At 42.7% G+C, this 16,538-nt stretch overlaps 1 protein-coding gene across 3 annotated transcripts in view; it reads left to right on the top strand.

The window, feature by feature from the left end:
- asic1b (acid-sensing (proton-gated) ion channel 1b) overlaps nucleotides 1-16,538 on the top strand; it is a 176,062-nt gene that overhangs the window by 132,826 nt on the left and 26,698 nt on the right. Inside the window, exon 1 of one of the 3 annotated variants that reach the window (XM_023281555.3) lies at nucleotides 9,623-10,348. The exons of the other annotated variants lie outside the window; for them this stretch is intronic. Coding sequence (XP_023137323.2) covers nucleotides 9,731-10,348 — 618 coding nt within the window. The 5' untranslated portion in view covers nucleotides 9,623-9,730. Of the gene's footprint in view, nucleotides 1-9,622; nucleotides 10,349-16,538 lie in introns of those variants that run through there. 3 annotated transcript variants of the gene reach the window in all.

The raw sequence follows: 16,538 nt of genomic DNA, 5'->3' as shown, positions 1-16,538 counted from the left end.
TTTCACAAAATACACTACCAGTCAAAAGTTTGCACACACCTTCTCAGTCAGTGCTTTTTATTTATTTATATTATTTTTTACATTGTGAATTAATACTGAAGATTAACACTTTTTTGTTTACAACATAATTCCATATATATTATTTTATAGTTTCAATGTCTTCAGTATTAATCTACAATGTAGAAAATGATTAAATAAAAACCATTGAATGAGAAGGTGTGTCCAAACCTTTGACTGGTGGTTATATTGTAAAAATGCTTTAAGTCTCATTTAAACTATGGTAGTCAAGCATGTTCTACTATTTCACATCACTGGCTTCACTGCATTCAGAGCAGTCAGATAATTTTATTATTATAGTTTAATAACCAAGGACAGGCATTCACAGCACTTACACAGTGTGGCTCCTCATACTTTCTATGCTCAGAGTGCTGTTGACAATATCATACAATATCCGGCATTGTTTCAGTGTCACTGCCTGAAGCTTGCAGTGAGCTCCTCTGCTGCTTCCACTGACTCTCATCTCTTGCACTATTTTCACGGCAGATCGCCACTTACCTGACACGGTGTTTAATTCAACCTATCGCTCGGCAGATTGAGAAGCTACTGGAAAAGTGGCCATTGTGATATTTGCCCCTTACAGCGGATCATGTACACAATTATCCTCAAAATTGTCTCTGTAAATCAGCACCTGCTCCTCGGTCGGCCCCCGCAGCTACAGGACCCTGACTGCTGCTGCTCTCCATGCATCCACCCTGTTTCTCTTCCTTTGCTCTGTCCTTCGCCTCTTCTGTCTCTCTCTTTTTTTTTGCCTGCTCCCTTGTGGATGCCTTGGTGCCAAATATTCTCAGCGGGAGACAGAAGAGACAGAAACAACCTAGAGGAGCAGAGTGAATATGAAGATCAGAGAAGGCGAGGAGGAGGGGGAGGCAGAGGAGAGAACAAAGGTGTACCATATGTGATGGAAGGTTGATTTAAAATGTAAAAAACACATGGTGGAGAGTGGCAGGACAAAAGGGAAATGCACTGTTTCGGCCCTAGCAAATGGAGAAGGAGTTGTACTGTAAGTATTGAGGGAAATGGAGAGAAGAGAGATAGATAATGATAGAGGGAGAGCTTAAACAGCCAAGTGCATTTCAGAGATAGAGGTAAAGGGAGAGGTTGAGAGCGGAGCTGGGTGATGTTGCTATCTTTGTTGTATGTAGTTTGACTCTACTCATGTCGAGGTCCAGGTTGGTCGGCCCCGCCTGATCTGGACTCACAATGACAGTTTGATTAAGTGCCGAGCGCCTCGACACCCCAGTGCTCTCGCAAACAACCTCTCTGCCAGCAGTGCATGCAGGCAGACACATAGTGGACCCCAAAGGTTTATTTACCCCCCAGCATCCACATGTCGCACAGGATATTCATGTTTCTCCTCTCAGTCCCTTTTCAGGTGAAGACTTGTGTGATTTCAGCAGACGGATATATTTTTCACAGATGCAGTCAACAGGTAGTGTAGTTATAGACTGTCATGCTCTATATTGTTACACTACAAAAATATATTATTCATATAAATGTTTCCTCCTAAGAGCAACAGATTTATTCAAATACAGAAACATCTAAATACAAATATGATGTGCACACAACAGTGGAACCAGTGAAAACCTTTTTTACAGACTGCAGACATGCAGCAACGCCCACATTTGCAATTTATGTAACAGAAAGCCCCTGAATCACCACAAGTGTACAGTGGCTGTTTGTACAATTGTATATATATAATACATTCCCAATACATCTGCTCAAGTGCAGGTACTTGTACTAATCTGACCTGAGCAAAAGGTGAGATGTATATACACAGCTGCCTACAAAGGGCAGAGCTGTAGAAATATACAGAAAATGAAATAACTACATAAAGATGTCAGTAATAATAAAGGAGCCTGAAAGAAATGTGAAAGATGTATGTAGCTATGTAGAAATACAGCAATCTCAGAACTATCCAGCAGTGATGGTAGTCAACTAAATGCTAAAAACTTAAAAAGCATGTTTTGTATTCTGCAGGCAAAAAGGTGCAATCTCTACTGGTTGGCTAAAATGACTGGTAAGATGTGACGTCAAGTGGCAGCTATTAGAGTTCTTTGCTTGTCAGTGCCTTTTCATTCATCTTTAGTGGGCTTTTAAGCATTCACTGCTTGACTGACCTCACTGATTGAAACTGAAGTCTTTTTCCCATTTTCAGGAACTGTCAAAGCAAAAATCCACGCTAAACACAGCTATACACTGATTACTCTCATTCACATTAGCTCCCAGCGATCAAGCAACTAATGCTCTGTGGTGTTTCAATGCCCGTGATGGAAATTCATGACATCAGTTTGCAACGGATACTGACATTTGGGGACTGAGAATGTTCCTGTAATTGCACCCCTTTTTGTTTCATTGTAGTGCTGCTGACAGGCCCGAACTCAAAAATGTGTCCATAAATTACCAATAATAACGATAGTCCACATCAGCTTTATGTTTAACATCTCCAGGATTTGTCTCAATAGCATCACGGAAATGACTTCGCTAGAGACAGACTTGCACTCTGAGATGAAGGTTGAACTGTCTGATTATAGTAATACCATGCATGCAGCCTTGGGATTGCTGAACTCTGTGTCCTTTGAAGAAATAAGTAAGCAAGACTTTTCATATCCTCAAACCGTGTGCAATGAGAGTATGCGCAACTTTAAAAAAATCAATAGCATTTTCTCCAAAGTCTGCGTTTTCCTGCCCAATATTAATGAAAGAAATTGCTTTTATATGTGATTTCTTTTATATTTTTCTTGATTCACTTTTGATTAAATCAGTGAAAGTTGTGTTTGAAACAAGAACTCACTTTATCTGTCTTAAAGTGTATGGTCTGTTTTGAGAAGCAAACAACCCAAATGCATTTTTTTTTAATGTCACAGATGCTTACGTGTTAATAGACTAAATTTATGTGCCCAAGGTCCCCAAGCAAATATCCCTGTTTGCTTTCATAATGGGTTCATTAGTGAAACTCTTTAACCGCGGTTTCAAAGCAGAATGCATTTGTTATTCTGTTGTTGTTGTAACACTTGTTGTGGGATTGTGTTTCTCTGTCGAGCAAGTGCATCATTATCCCTTCGCCCAGACGGATTAGCTTGTTGCACAGAACCTCTCCGCCGATATGTCTCTCTCTTGATGAGCTGGCTGGGGAAACAGGGTTGAACAAATGCTGCTAAATGCCACAAGTGTCAGGATCCATCTCCGGTGAATTCTGATGCACCACCTACCACATTATTTAAAAAGTTATCTAAAGTAATTTATCATTTATCCTGTATCATTTTAAGCTCAAACCAGTGACTTTGCTGCTTGCACCAGTCTAGAAAGTACAAATTTCTTTCCTCATGTTTGTCTGGTTCTCTCCCTTTCTAACTTTACATTCCGCTGCTATGCAGTATTCTGTACATGGCTGCATTCAGTCCAGCACATCTTGATTGCCGTGGTGCGACTCCTGAATGCTGCATGCGGTGGTGGTAGCTCACTGTGAGACCATCGTGGGCCCATAGTTGAGCAACCATTCCCCATGACACCCTCACTCGTTGGAACATGAGTGATCACTACAGCAGAAGACTTGATTATCCTCTGAAGGGACATTATGATGTATGCTGCAGCATATCAGCAGCCAGGGACTGGCAGTAAAACGTACATGTAAGCAGGCTGTATCCTGCGTGAACCCAGAACACAGAGACAAGTGGAGGTTGTCTGATCTCATGGACATAGGCTGCTCATGTGCAGTCTATTGGTGCTTTCCACTAGCACCTACTCGGCTCGACTCTACTCGGTTTGTGAGGTTTTCCATTGGGACGCAGTACCTGGTACCAGGTACTATTTTAGTACCTGCTCGACCGGGGTTCCAAGCGAACTGATTCGAGCCGATAATGTGATGCCTACAGAGTGCAGGCCACTAATTGGACAGGGAGTGACGACACACAAAAAACGGTGAGTGTTTTGTGACTTCAAGAAACTTTTACATTACTTATCCCACTGGTGGTGAGTTCACTTTAAACAAACAAGTGTATTTTGAAAGTAACGCCGTTGTCTCCTGTATGCAGACAATAAGCTAGCTAGTTAGCCATCAACGCTAACTCCGTGGCCGGGTACCCGTGCTATGACGACTCCACCCACGGTGAGGTGGTACTCAATTGTAATGGAAAATGACCTAAACCGAGTCGAGCCGAGTAGATGCTAGTGGAAAAGCGCCTTATGTGCACTGTAATGTAGACTGTGATGAAGTGGAGGCTGGACAAAAAAGCAGCCCAGTAATTAAATAAAATTCACCAATTGACATTGTAAAATTCAGTTACTTTCAGTCTCCTGATTCACTACACTCATTTGTTCAGTGGTAGACCAGACCTCTGACTGCTGATCTACAGTTTGGCATTACTCTTGAACTTAATGGAGCTTCACGGCAGTTCAGTCCCAAAGTTTTTACAGTGACAAGCCCGTTTTCTGTCCAGTCATTCACGACTTCAGTCCAACCCACCAGCTTAATGTGCTTCATAACCGAGGCAGCATTCATTCGTTCACTACATCGCCTCTACACCAGCCTTTACAGATCTGCCTTCAGCAAGATGCTGATTCCCTGCATCTCGATGAGAAGGTCATGCATGCGTGCATGAATTCAAAGGAAATGCTACACGCTTGTTGCTACACGCAGGCTAATTCTATTAAATTTCATTTCACTGTAATAATAATATAATAGTTTGTGCTTTGGTTGTGCTTCACAATAATACGAATGCCAAATCAGATGCATAATTAAAATTAAAATTCAACAATATATAAGATTGCAAATATGCAACATAAATAAGACAAAACAGTTTAATCAATCTAAGACAAAACCAGCTGTGCCAAAGTGCCTTCTGGTAAAACAGAATTATATATATAATTCTGATTGCACACCCTCTAATCTATGGAGAAAGGAAAGAAACAAGGGAATCGCTGTCAGACTGCAGACGCACACGAGACTCATAACTGAATTCTAAAACAATGAAAAACTTTATGGGTTTTGTGTAATATGACCCCTTTAAAATTGGTTCAAGTTGGTTTCCTGGTTTTTGTCGTTTATGCTGTATTCATTTAAATCTTGTGAATAACAGGCTCTGCCAAGGGTTTTGTGATTTCAGGGACCATTTGCTTGTTCAGATCATTCCAGAGCATCACTCGAGCAGAGTCACCGCCAAACACAAATACATGTTATTTTGAAATAAATGGGTAAATCTGACAGTGTCCTGCCTGCAACGGGCCTGATTTTAGCCATTTGAGCTGCTGACTGTCACTCTGGCCTCACATTCACTGTGTGGTACGCTCAGTTAACGAATCAGTGGACGTGTTACATTCGCCTCACAGTGAAATTGCAGCTGCAGGAGCACTGGTGAATCTTAACACTGGCCTCTCATACGGCCCAAGCTAACATTTAGAGTTTTTCTTCTTTGAAGAATTCAGTTAATCTCTCTTTCTTGGCCTTGATTAAACCCCTAAAACTCATCTCTGCTCATCAAATTACATATTTAGGAGTTTTTTCCCATGAAAATAATCACGTCTTAAAGTGGTTTAGATGAAATTCTACACTGTTGCCTCGTTTAGCATGTGTGGATCTATGAATATGTAAATAGTTCCCTGCTTCTATCTCCCCTGCCTTCACGTTCATCTATTCAAACTACTCAGCGTTACACAATAGCATATTGTGTTATTAATCCATTTCAATTGTACATGTTCGAACTGAAAAGAAATCAAAAGAAAGAGAAGAGTGGATTGTATAAGGTTGCCTATGAGTCAGTGTAGCCAAACAGTATGTATCTTTTTTATTGCTCTCTACAACATTAGTAACGTAAGGGAGTATATAAAATGAGCTTTCAACTTGACTTAGATTTTTTTAGATAGAGGTTTACAATTTCTCATATGCAACTTTGTAACTGTGAAGAGGACGTCTTTTCTTCTCTGATCTCCTCCAGTATGGAAGCTCCACCCTAATTGATGCAATCAGCTACTTAGACTTGTTAAGAATGAAGTGCTGGCCATCTGAATCAGTATTTTTACTCCGCCAGGGAATGTGGCTGAGTTATGTGACAATTGGCGTACGTCTGTCTCTGTCTGTCTGTCTGTCTGTCTGTCTGTCTGTCTGTCTGTCTGTTAGCAGCAGTACTCAAAAACGGAATAACGGATTTGGATGAAGTTTTCTGGGAAGGTAAGAAATGACACATGGACCACCTGATCAGATTTTGGCAGTGATGTGGCTTACAGTCTGGATCCAAAGAGCTGTTAAAGATTTCTGTATCATTGCAAGATAGCATCACTGTAACTATGACTGCAAGTGAACGTTACATCAGCTGCCTGCTGACGATCACATGATTGCGGTCCTATTACAAATCGACTGCTGCGAACTTATCAGTCAGAAATTGTGCAACGACTGGGCAGCCTTGGCGGAGTGCTGCGCTCTCTGAGTGCTTTTGTTGTAGAGACGGTTGTTGTTACACTGCAGTTTCATGGTGCATATATTCAGTGCTTATTCTGTTCAATATGTGTCTTCTAGCATACAAAAAAACACCATAAGGACATTTTAACAAGTTAAAACCTTGATTTTCATGGAGGCAGTCTATAAAACAATGGACAACTGGATGGTGTGCACCATGTGAGAAATTAGGCTACTGACTATCTTGTGCTAACTAAAGGAAAACACATCTACTCCTAAACTTGGAGTTACATTCAGTATCTATTTCACTGGAGAGTGATTGTATCCCTGCGAACCTGTCCGTGACTTGAATCACTCATTCAGTGAGGGAGTGTATCCCCGCACGTTCACTTGCAACTTACTGAGAGCTCAGGTGAACTGAGTGTACACAAGCTACACTACAGCTGCACCAGCGTAGGATGTAGCGTGCCCTGCATGTGGTGAGGCAGAAAAATAAGGCTGCGGAAACGAGACGGGCAGATCGATGTGTAGCACGGCTGTCTTTTGTGCACAGGGATTGGGGCTTGCAATCCGTGTTCACCCTGTTGCAACCTTTATCTAACCTTAATCATACTGTGGTTGCCATACAAAGTTTGAAATTGTTTGCATTAGACATAATCAGGTGTTTTGCAAAAACATCCAAAAGTGTGAGTTGCAAAAACCGCACACACACACATACATACACACAGCTGGTAAAGAATAACTCTGATCTTATTTTCTGCTTTTTGTATTTTATTCATGGGGAGTTGATCGTCATTGCTACGGGAGAAGTCACATTGCTAAAGAGATATCTGATGGGGGAAGGAAGAGAAGAGGTGAGGCGATCAGAGGCGTTTTGAACTAACCTCCAGGCATGGCTGGATTAACCCGCCAGGGGCCCCGGGGCAAAAATGAGTTCAGGAGTCCCTATTAACCTTCCTGTTCATCTGTCTCTCTGTGCACTGTGCATAGTTTTTAAAGCTAGAATAATTCCCGGTAACAGGTTTTATTATGTGGTAACTCAAATAAACTCAAATTACCATAGCAAAATGAAACAAGTGCAAAACTAGAAATATTAAAGGTTTAACAACACTGTGCACTGTGTGACTCATTCGAAACCTCAGCATCAGATAGTGAAGCAGGACCCACCGAAAGGCCCTTATTTTGTCTGTTCAGTTTAATGCCTTTATGGTGTAAGCAAATAAAGATCATTAACCACTAACTCTGCTAGTCAGTAACTCCTAGAGTGTCTGTGTTGTTCAGTGCACTCCTCCCGACATTGTGTTTGCCGTTGTAAACCATTTCATTAATTGAAATGTTGATAAGCAGGGACATTAAAGTTCTCCCGGCTGGTAGCTTGCTTGGTTGCTAACAGGACAATAAGTTTATACAATTCAGTCTAAAGACCTATCCGATTCCTGTCTCATAACTGGCTACAAACCAAAGGGTTTAAACAGTTTGCTGCTGGGCCAAATTGATATTGACGTGAAGCATTTGCTCAGGTTTAAATCAACCCACAAGCAAATCCACTAATGGTGACAATTCCACTTGTATTGACTGAATTTGCCTCAAATTTTTGCCATTTTAAATGCTGGTGTCACCAAGCCTTAAGTCTTGGAAGCAGCAATGCTCCTACATTGGCTGAACTTGGTGAAAAAGGAGCAAGATGAATGTAAAATTATTACACATAAATTTGATTCTAAACATCACTATCCAAACACTTGTTCTACTTTATTTGCAGCAGTTGTGCAAGCTCAGTTTTTAGGTCTATCTATGAATAAAGTCCATTAGAGACATAAATCTAGCTGGACTGATAACCTTATTCCATCCTGTTCGGTCATTGTGTTCCCAGGTCTCAGCAATTTCCCACGTTTCAAGACATTTATCTTTTAGAACATGGGGCGACAAGGTATGAAAAACTGATTTACTAAGTACTCCTCATTCATGCTCTGTGTCCTGTCACTCTCACTATTTCCTTCTCGGCTCTTTTTCCTCGCTTTTAGCACTGAACACACAGTTTGAATCACGCCTGCACAGTGTCCAGTTTTTACTCTGGTTTGAAACTCTGTGTGTTGATGGCCGATCAAGCATGAGCCTCCACTTAACCAACACCCCCCGGGACAGAGATGGTTTTCTCAAAACGCTTTGTCAATGATGCATTGAAGCCTCCAGTCGCCAGCCTGAAACAGGTTCCCCTCATCGCAGCCACACTGGGGCACTGCAGGGTTGGAAAAAAAAAAACACACATTACATCTGAGTTTGGCTCTTTAAGATTTCAGAAGATGCTTTAAAGACGTGCAACACGATTTCTATCGATCTGCCAGCAGCATATTGATCTTGTTGCTTTCCTTGTGACATTTCACATCTTTGACTGAAAGGCTTGAGGGATGTCACCCTGTACATCTGAAAAATGTTAATGCTCACAATGATCTGCAAGATTTAAAATTCAACTGGTGGGGCAATAATGAAAGAGACTGAAGTCTGCACAGCATCGCCTTCTGGAGTGCAGGGTTCAATTTTTGATGAAGAATACAAATTGTAAGTCAACAGGAGTGAAGAAGCCTGTGTGTGTGAGAGAGTGTATGTGTGATGGGCTTGGAAAGGAAGACAAATGGTCTGTAGCTAGTGAGGCCAGTGATTTCATTCAGCAAACAGCACTGAGGATATCCAAAGGTGTGTGCGCACGCGCATTAGTGTACTCACGCGCATAGAGTGAGGTCGGAGAAAAATACGGAGATGGAAAAGAGAATTAAAACAGGGAGGCAGAAAGAAAATAACTTGTGCTGCACTATAACCGTGTGATTGTAACTGAATCCATTGTCTCAGAGGAATTTCTTTAGATTTTCAGACACTAACTGCTTGTAATTTAGATAAAATAATCCCCTGGACTCCTGTTGCTGCGCAGCAGCGCACTAAATCATTCTGAATAGCTTCACTTTCCCTCCCCCGGCCAAGCTCAGGGAGTGCTGTGCGCCTGACAAAATAGTCCCTCATCACAGCCACAAGCTGCTGCTCGGAGCCTGAGAGAACCAAAGCAGAGCTGCGTGCGCCTCTCTCTCTCTCTCTCCCTCTCTCTCTCCCTGTCTCCCTCTCTCTCTCTCTCTCTCTCTCTCTCTCTCCGTGTCCCCCCCCCCCCCCCCCTCTCTCTCTCTCCAAAGTCTCTGACGAACAGCGGCCATCTGAGAGCGCAGAGGCGAGTTTAGGCTCATTCATTGTGATCACAGCGGGTCCGATGTTGAAAGCGCGCACCAGCGTTTCTCCAAAATGTGCCAGTGCGACTCATCTGGATCCAAACCGAGACCGGGCTCCCTCTCCGAAGCCGGGAAGCTCTTCCTGAAACACACCACCTTGCACGGCTTGAGACACATCTTCCTCAGCGGCTCGTACCCCCGGAGAGTTGCGTGGCTGCTGGCTTTCTTGGCGGCTCTGGCTCTGCTCTTCACCTGGTCCTCCAACAGAGTGCGGTACCTGCTCTCCTCGCCCGTCTACACCAAGGCGCACATGGTGTACGCCAAGCGCCTCGTTTTCCCCGCCGTCACCATCTGCAACCAGAACCTCCTGCTGCCTCGGCGCATGAAGAAGACTGACATATTCAGCGCTGGGAGGTGGCTGGGACTTTTGGGAAGGAACTGGCAGGTCTCCCCCGCCGCGAGAGAGGCGCTCACCCCTCTGCGCGGCGACGGCGGCGGCGGGAGCGCAGGCGGCGAGCCCCCCTGGTCCCCGCTGTCTCGGATTTTGGACTTCAACCACTTCCTTCCTCCGCCGCGGGAGTCCCAGCCGTCCATGAGGCAGCTGCTGGACCGGCTGGGACACCAGCTGGAGGAGATGCTGCTGTACTGTCGGTACCAGGGGGAGCTCTGCGGGCCGCGCAATTTCAGCACCGTGAGTGTGTCGCCAAAGTTAGTTTTTTTGGGGGGGTGTTGTTTTAGCTTCCCCTCCCAACAGGTTGATGCAGTTTTAAGAGGTTTATGCTTTTGTTTTTTCAGTCATTAGGCAGAATCAGAAGGTGAATTGTTAGCAATTACCTGTCAGAATCTCCCATGTGTTGCAGGAATAAATATCAGCTGCTTCGTAATTAATTTGCTTTGAACACATGCAATTACCAGGCTGTACGTACTGCGCATTCCTCTGCACTGTTGCTTGGTAATGCGCCTCAGTAGTTCAATTAACTCTCTCTCTCTACCCCTTAAGCTTTATCCACGTCCATGCCAGTGTAAAAACCCCTGTATAGATTTCAGGCTTGCAGTGACTGTGTTTGAATTCATGATATATCTCTGTGATCTTGCTGCTCTGAAACTGACTTGACAAGATTTTGAAGTCTTGCTGTGATATTTGCATTTTCCTCACAGGCAACTGCTCATTGTTCTTCCCCCGTCAACTCGTTTAAATCTCTCTGTCTCATGTTATCAGATTATGAGTGTACATTTCACCGCCAACAAGTTGAATCATTTCCTTTGAGGTGTGAAATCCATCTACCTTCTGTGTTCACCATATGGTCTGAGCGGGTCCCTGCTCTGTTGTCCATCACTGCAGAATCAATGTGTGTACAGTGCTGCGCCCGCAAGAGACCAATCCGCTCCTAATGAAGACTTTTGATTCATTTAGCAGCACTTTACAACACTCCCTGACACGGTGATAGAGTGCAGTTAGTGTTGGCCTCGTTGGTAAACTGCAGCCCCATTGATTGCACTCCATCATCGCATGGAGAACAATGAGAAAGCCAGTGTTCCTCTCTCCCACCTCATTACCCAAATTTGTTTTCAGTTACAGTACGTGGATTTTCTTGTGCTGTTTGAAACACAGTTTGATGTCAGCGGGATAAATCGATTGCTTCTGTCGCTTCGCAGCAGGGATGACTGAGGATTATTTTACGATTTAGGGGAATTTATAATTTGAATATTCTCGCCTCGGTGGCAGCCCTCAGTCTGGGTGTCATCAAACCATAACCACAAATAATGCATCGAATTAAAATTCAACACATCCAGAACTGCGAAACAAGTTATCACAGTCGAACACATTTCTTCCCAACGACATCTTTGGGAGCGTTTCATGTCGTGCGGGGTATTTTGAGGGGTGACCAAGCGACGCCAACCTATTTCAGAGATAAACATAACGCCAAAGTCAGAGTTTTGAGGATGTGTGCTAGTGCATGGATAATCAATGGTGCCCTCCTTGGCCCTAAGGGCAGGCAAGACAAGCCGACGGCATGAGTCAGACCAATAAAATCAGTCCCACTTGAGAAGCGAGGTGTGGAGGACGAGTTGTGCACCTGTCGACATAGAATAGGTTTCAGGATGTGTGCAGGAAGCCCCTCCCATGTTGCTGAGCCTCTATTGAAACTATAAATATGGTCCACTGACCTCATCAATCCGTCCTTCCCTCAATTCACTGCCTCTGTCCTTCTTTTTCCGTGCTCTGACAACACACATGCCTAATTCTTATCTGGTAAGTCTCTCCTCGCTCGCAGGTCGCAGAGATTGATTTTAGTTCCGAAATCAATCTGAGAACATGCTGTCAGCCCGTGCCCCTCCTGGCGCCTCATTGACTGACAACTCTCTGCCCAGGTTTCTTAAATCTTATTGAGGAGTCTATATGTGGGTGTATTTGTTTTCTTTATTTCTTGCCTGGATAATCCGTGCAGTGGGTGTTATTTTTGTGAATTTGTGGATGACATGCTGACATAACAATACATCCTAGAATATCCAAATCAATTTTTGTTTAAAACACAGCTACTGACAGCAACTTCTTCTGCTGTTTTTGCTCTTTTGCCAAACATTCAGAACTAAGTATAATACTTACAGAAGGGTTGCAACAAATTCTAATAGCGGATAAAGTTTTGAGTAATCTATTGGTGCTTCCTCTGTTTTCTCTCTTCACCTCTCAGTGTTGAGTCAAGGAGGTTTTATGTTGATGTATTTGGGATTTGGGGGCAACACAATACTGACATATTATCACCTCATGAAGTTGTCATGGTGAAGATGTTAGCAAACAGTTGCCTTTTTACACATCCAGCAGACACAAAGTAACATTCATTTGTACTCATTTTTCTGTCCACCTAATGGGTGGTGCCAAACATGCGGCCCACGGGCCAAAACTGACCCTCCAGAGGGTCCAATCCGGCCCTCAAAGTGCCAAAATTACAGAGAAGACATTAACTGCAGATTGTAAATTTGTAAAACTATAAATTTTAAATAATTTCTAGACCATGACAAGTTGTTTTGATCGTAAAGTAAAATACTAGATTGCTCATTGTCTTTTTGTGTCCCATTTTTGTAACATTTTGGCTTGTTTTTGTTGTTTTTTCTCTTTTTGTTGTCTGACTTGTCGTTTGTCTCATGTTTTTGTCGTTTTCTTGTTTTTGCAGTTATCTGTTTCCCTTTTGTCTCGCTTGTGTTTTTTGTCTCATTTTTGTCATTTTGTGTTTTGCTTTATTCGTTCTTTTGTGTAGCATTTTTGTCGTTTTGCGTTTTTTTGTCTCACTTGTGTTGTTTGTATATTTTTTGGTCGTTTTGCTTCTCTTTTGTCATTTTTGTCTTGTTTTAATAACTTTGTCTAATTTTTTGTCTCTTTTTTGTTTTGTTTCGTGTCGTTTGTCTCAGGTTTTTGTCGCTTTGGGTCTCGTTTTGTTTTGTTGTTTTTTTTTCTCTGTTATTTACAGGTTATTATGTTATAATTTTAATGGTCCGGCCCTCTGGAGATCAGATTGGGCTGAACGTGGCCCCTGAACTAAGATGAGTTCGACACCCCTGACGTAACGTATGCATGTGCAGTGTTCACTCTCCTTTTAGCTCTGTTTTGGTCCACCGTGTTTTCTCGGTGGTTGCTGCTTTGCATGTTTGTGTTTTTGTTTGTTTGATTGCTGGACAAATACTGTAGAAGCACTTGTGGAGCCATTTTTGGTGAAAACGGAATCCTGCTGCATCTTCAAGTGATGCTGAAGAAAGTATTGACAATGAGCCAAAAACAGCAAAGTTGCAGGCAGTTAAACCAGAACAGTTTTTCACTGCGAGTGACCTTTTATATTCCTACTTACAACACCAACTGTAACATCATTAGTCCAAGCATAGTGCTGACTGATACATCGTATTTTTATTATCAGTGCATTATGATCTTGCACAATAACCACACCACATAAGACCGTCTGACATGCAGTGAATCGGAACAACTGTTATATTTGCACACGACATACAGTCACACTGAGCATGCAGATGTTTGACCTGTCAGATGGAGCCCTGGTTACATGGACCATCCATTCACACCACTAGACCAGTCAGATGAAGCCACAGCTACCCTTAGATTAACTGTTTTCAATTAAAGTGGCAACTGCATGAAAAAATGTCATGTTTCTGTTGAGTTTATAAGAAAATTGTTTAAAGGGAGCAGCAGGGAAAATGAAACTTTGCTTTATCATAGTTAGAATATCCTTCTTCGATAATGTCCTGTCATGCGTAATTTGTTGAATAAATGTGTGTTTAAAATATTTAATTCTATTTTTCTATTCAGAGGGCCCATCTATTCTGTTTGGGTTCTATTAGTAGTGTACCTATTAAAGAAGAAAAAGTCTAGGAGCTGTACAGCGGACATGCACACTTCAGTATTCGTCATCGCGGTATTGAACAATGTTATCATGCCGGCCTGTCCAGAAGGCAGTGCGATGACTCCTTTGACTCTTCTTGGAAAACTCTGCGTGTGTTCTTGCTGTGATTTCAGCTCTCTCTGCCTACACGTTTAACTCACACCTGCTCCCCGACAACTCGCCAGAGGCATTTTGGAACTGGTGGACAGAAAAAAAAGAAACACTTGTAAAAGTGACACAGTATCACATCAAGGATGCGTTCAGTGGCTCCTCTGAAGCTTTCACATCACAATGTCTCCCTCAGTACATGGAGTTTGATTGGTTGCCATGGAGCTGAAGGTGCTGTAACTTTCCCAGATCTGGAGCACCTCTAGGGCATCTCACCCATGTTGATTTGACTGAGAGCTGATGTTCAGACTTTATTCTTGACCTTGGAAACAGTAGTTGTCAAAACAGTCTCATCCCTTTGTCTACTTGGCTGTTTTTGTATGTGTTCATGTGCTGATGAGGACTTTCTAATTAGCATGCCAGCTCCAAAGCAATAACTAAATAGAAATTGAGGTGAGATTGTTTTTGAGAAGCTAATATTCACTCTTTGTTGTATGTTGATTCATATTCACGGTACGTTTTGTCTGTAGTGTTGTCCTAGATTGTATTAGATTGAAAGATGTTCCTTCCATTTTGCAACACTCCCTTCTCATACAGATAACTGAAATAGATTCACAAGAAATGAAACTGCTACATTTCATCATCTGCTGATGAATTACTGTATCTGTTGACTATTATCTGATTACTTTTAACACCCTGAGAATATCAGTAAATCGATTTTGACGTGGGTGAAGTTCAGCCCAGACAATCACTTATAGGTGCGTGTTATTGTTGCTGTCGTAACATTTTCCATAATTGCGCTCCACGCTGATCTTGAATTCAATGGACAGGAAGGAAAGTGGTTCCCTGGCAACTTTAGGGAACAGCTTGTGCATCCTTGTCACATTGTCATGTGAAGGATAGCTGAGGGCCATCTCAACAGTCTCAGGCTGTCTATCTGTGAATTATTTATCAAAGAGAAAGACGATGACATTTCTACACCCTGCGAGAAGGAGAGAGAGTGATGTCTCTCTCTGTGTTGTTCCTCACAGGTGGGCTTGATTTAAATATTTATTTACCGTGTTTACACGCTAATAAGATCCAGTGGTTCTCATTTTAGATGAAATGTGTGTGGCTCATGGCTCAGTGGTGCATATCCCGACCACGATGCAGGATTTACCTCATCAAGAAAAGCTGCTTAGACATCGCAAATATTTGCTTTTCCTTAATGCTGAATGTATTTGAGCAATAAGATTAATAGCAACAAGTTTCAAGTAATTACGACTGGTTTCATCCCTCCTCTTCCTTTAGAATATGCAAATTTTTCTTTAAACATTATTAACAAGGTTCTGCCTCAGGCAAAACGTTGCACTTCTCCCATAATTATACACGGCTCATTCTGAATCGCTGGCAATGTGTTTGACAAAATTAGCACTGCCAACAAGACCACAGGTTGTTTGATAGGCAGAAATGAAGGAGCATGTTAAGACTGAACATAAACCTCAGAGCTACAGAACACAATGAAGATCCTGACTCCCCAAGGTCACCACCAGCACCCACTGCTGCTCTTCACTCAATGCAGCCAGCAAAATCTCCTGGTTACCACAGCAACTCTGACTACAGACCTCCTGTAGTCAGTCACCACATTACCAACTCATACATGCAGATGGCAACGAGGGGCGGCTGCACACATGCACTCACAAAACACTGTACATGTGCTCCCATGTGAACATGATCATTCATGTTGTGGTCCGAATGCGTGTTCCCACCCCGGCACAACCAGAGACAGACGCAACACACAGTCTTATCGCTGTTTTCTTGATGCACATCTGCCAAACGCGCTTTTCTTTTCAGCATGTGCAGTCGTGCCTCTTCCTTTGTTCAAACTTCTCTTCTGAAAAAGAACAATCAGTCTTAGTCTGCTTTTAGTGGGAAAGCCTTGGAAAGTAATTGGCCTCACAAGTATGCAGCTTGTTTGGATGTGGAGAGGCCGCCTGATTAAACGTCTTTAAAGCGTCTTTGCTTCTTCAGGTATTGTCCGCTGTTATTGTCAGATGTGTCGAGGAGCAGATGGAGGTGACGCTGTCATATTGTGAGATTTCTCTCCATTTCTATTCCAGCAGTAATAACAAACTGTGATAGATTGTGGTCGATTTCTGGGGCGTTTAATTGATGTTTCTGTCCTCCTCTGGAGTCTGTGCACATACGCAGGCGTTGCAGGAATGGCTTTTGACTCAGTTTCGCCACTTACGCACTTGAAAGGTCACATCTCATACGGTGTCGGACGATCAGAAGACGTTTTATTGCATTTCAGCGCTTTGTAACTTAAAAGCTCCTATATAACCGAGCCTTGGGAGGTAATCCATTGTGATTCGTGCTCCAATCTCTTCCTCACACTTCACTGATCTT

This window comes from Amphiprion ocellaris, chromosome 5, assembly GCF_022539595.1.
Source record: "Amphiprion ocellaris isolate individual 3 ecotype Okinawa chromosome 5, ASM2253959v1, whole genome shotgun sequence".
NCBI classification, from domain to species: Eukaryota; Metazoa; Chordata; class Actinopteri; family Pomacentridae; genus Amphiprion; species Amphiprion ocellaris.
This window is presented reverse-complemented; position numbering and strand designations above follow the sequence as displayed.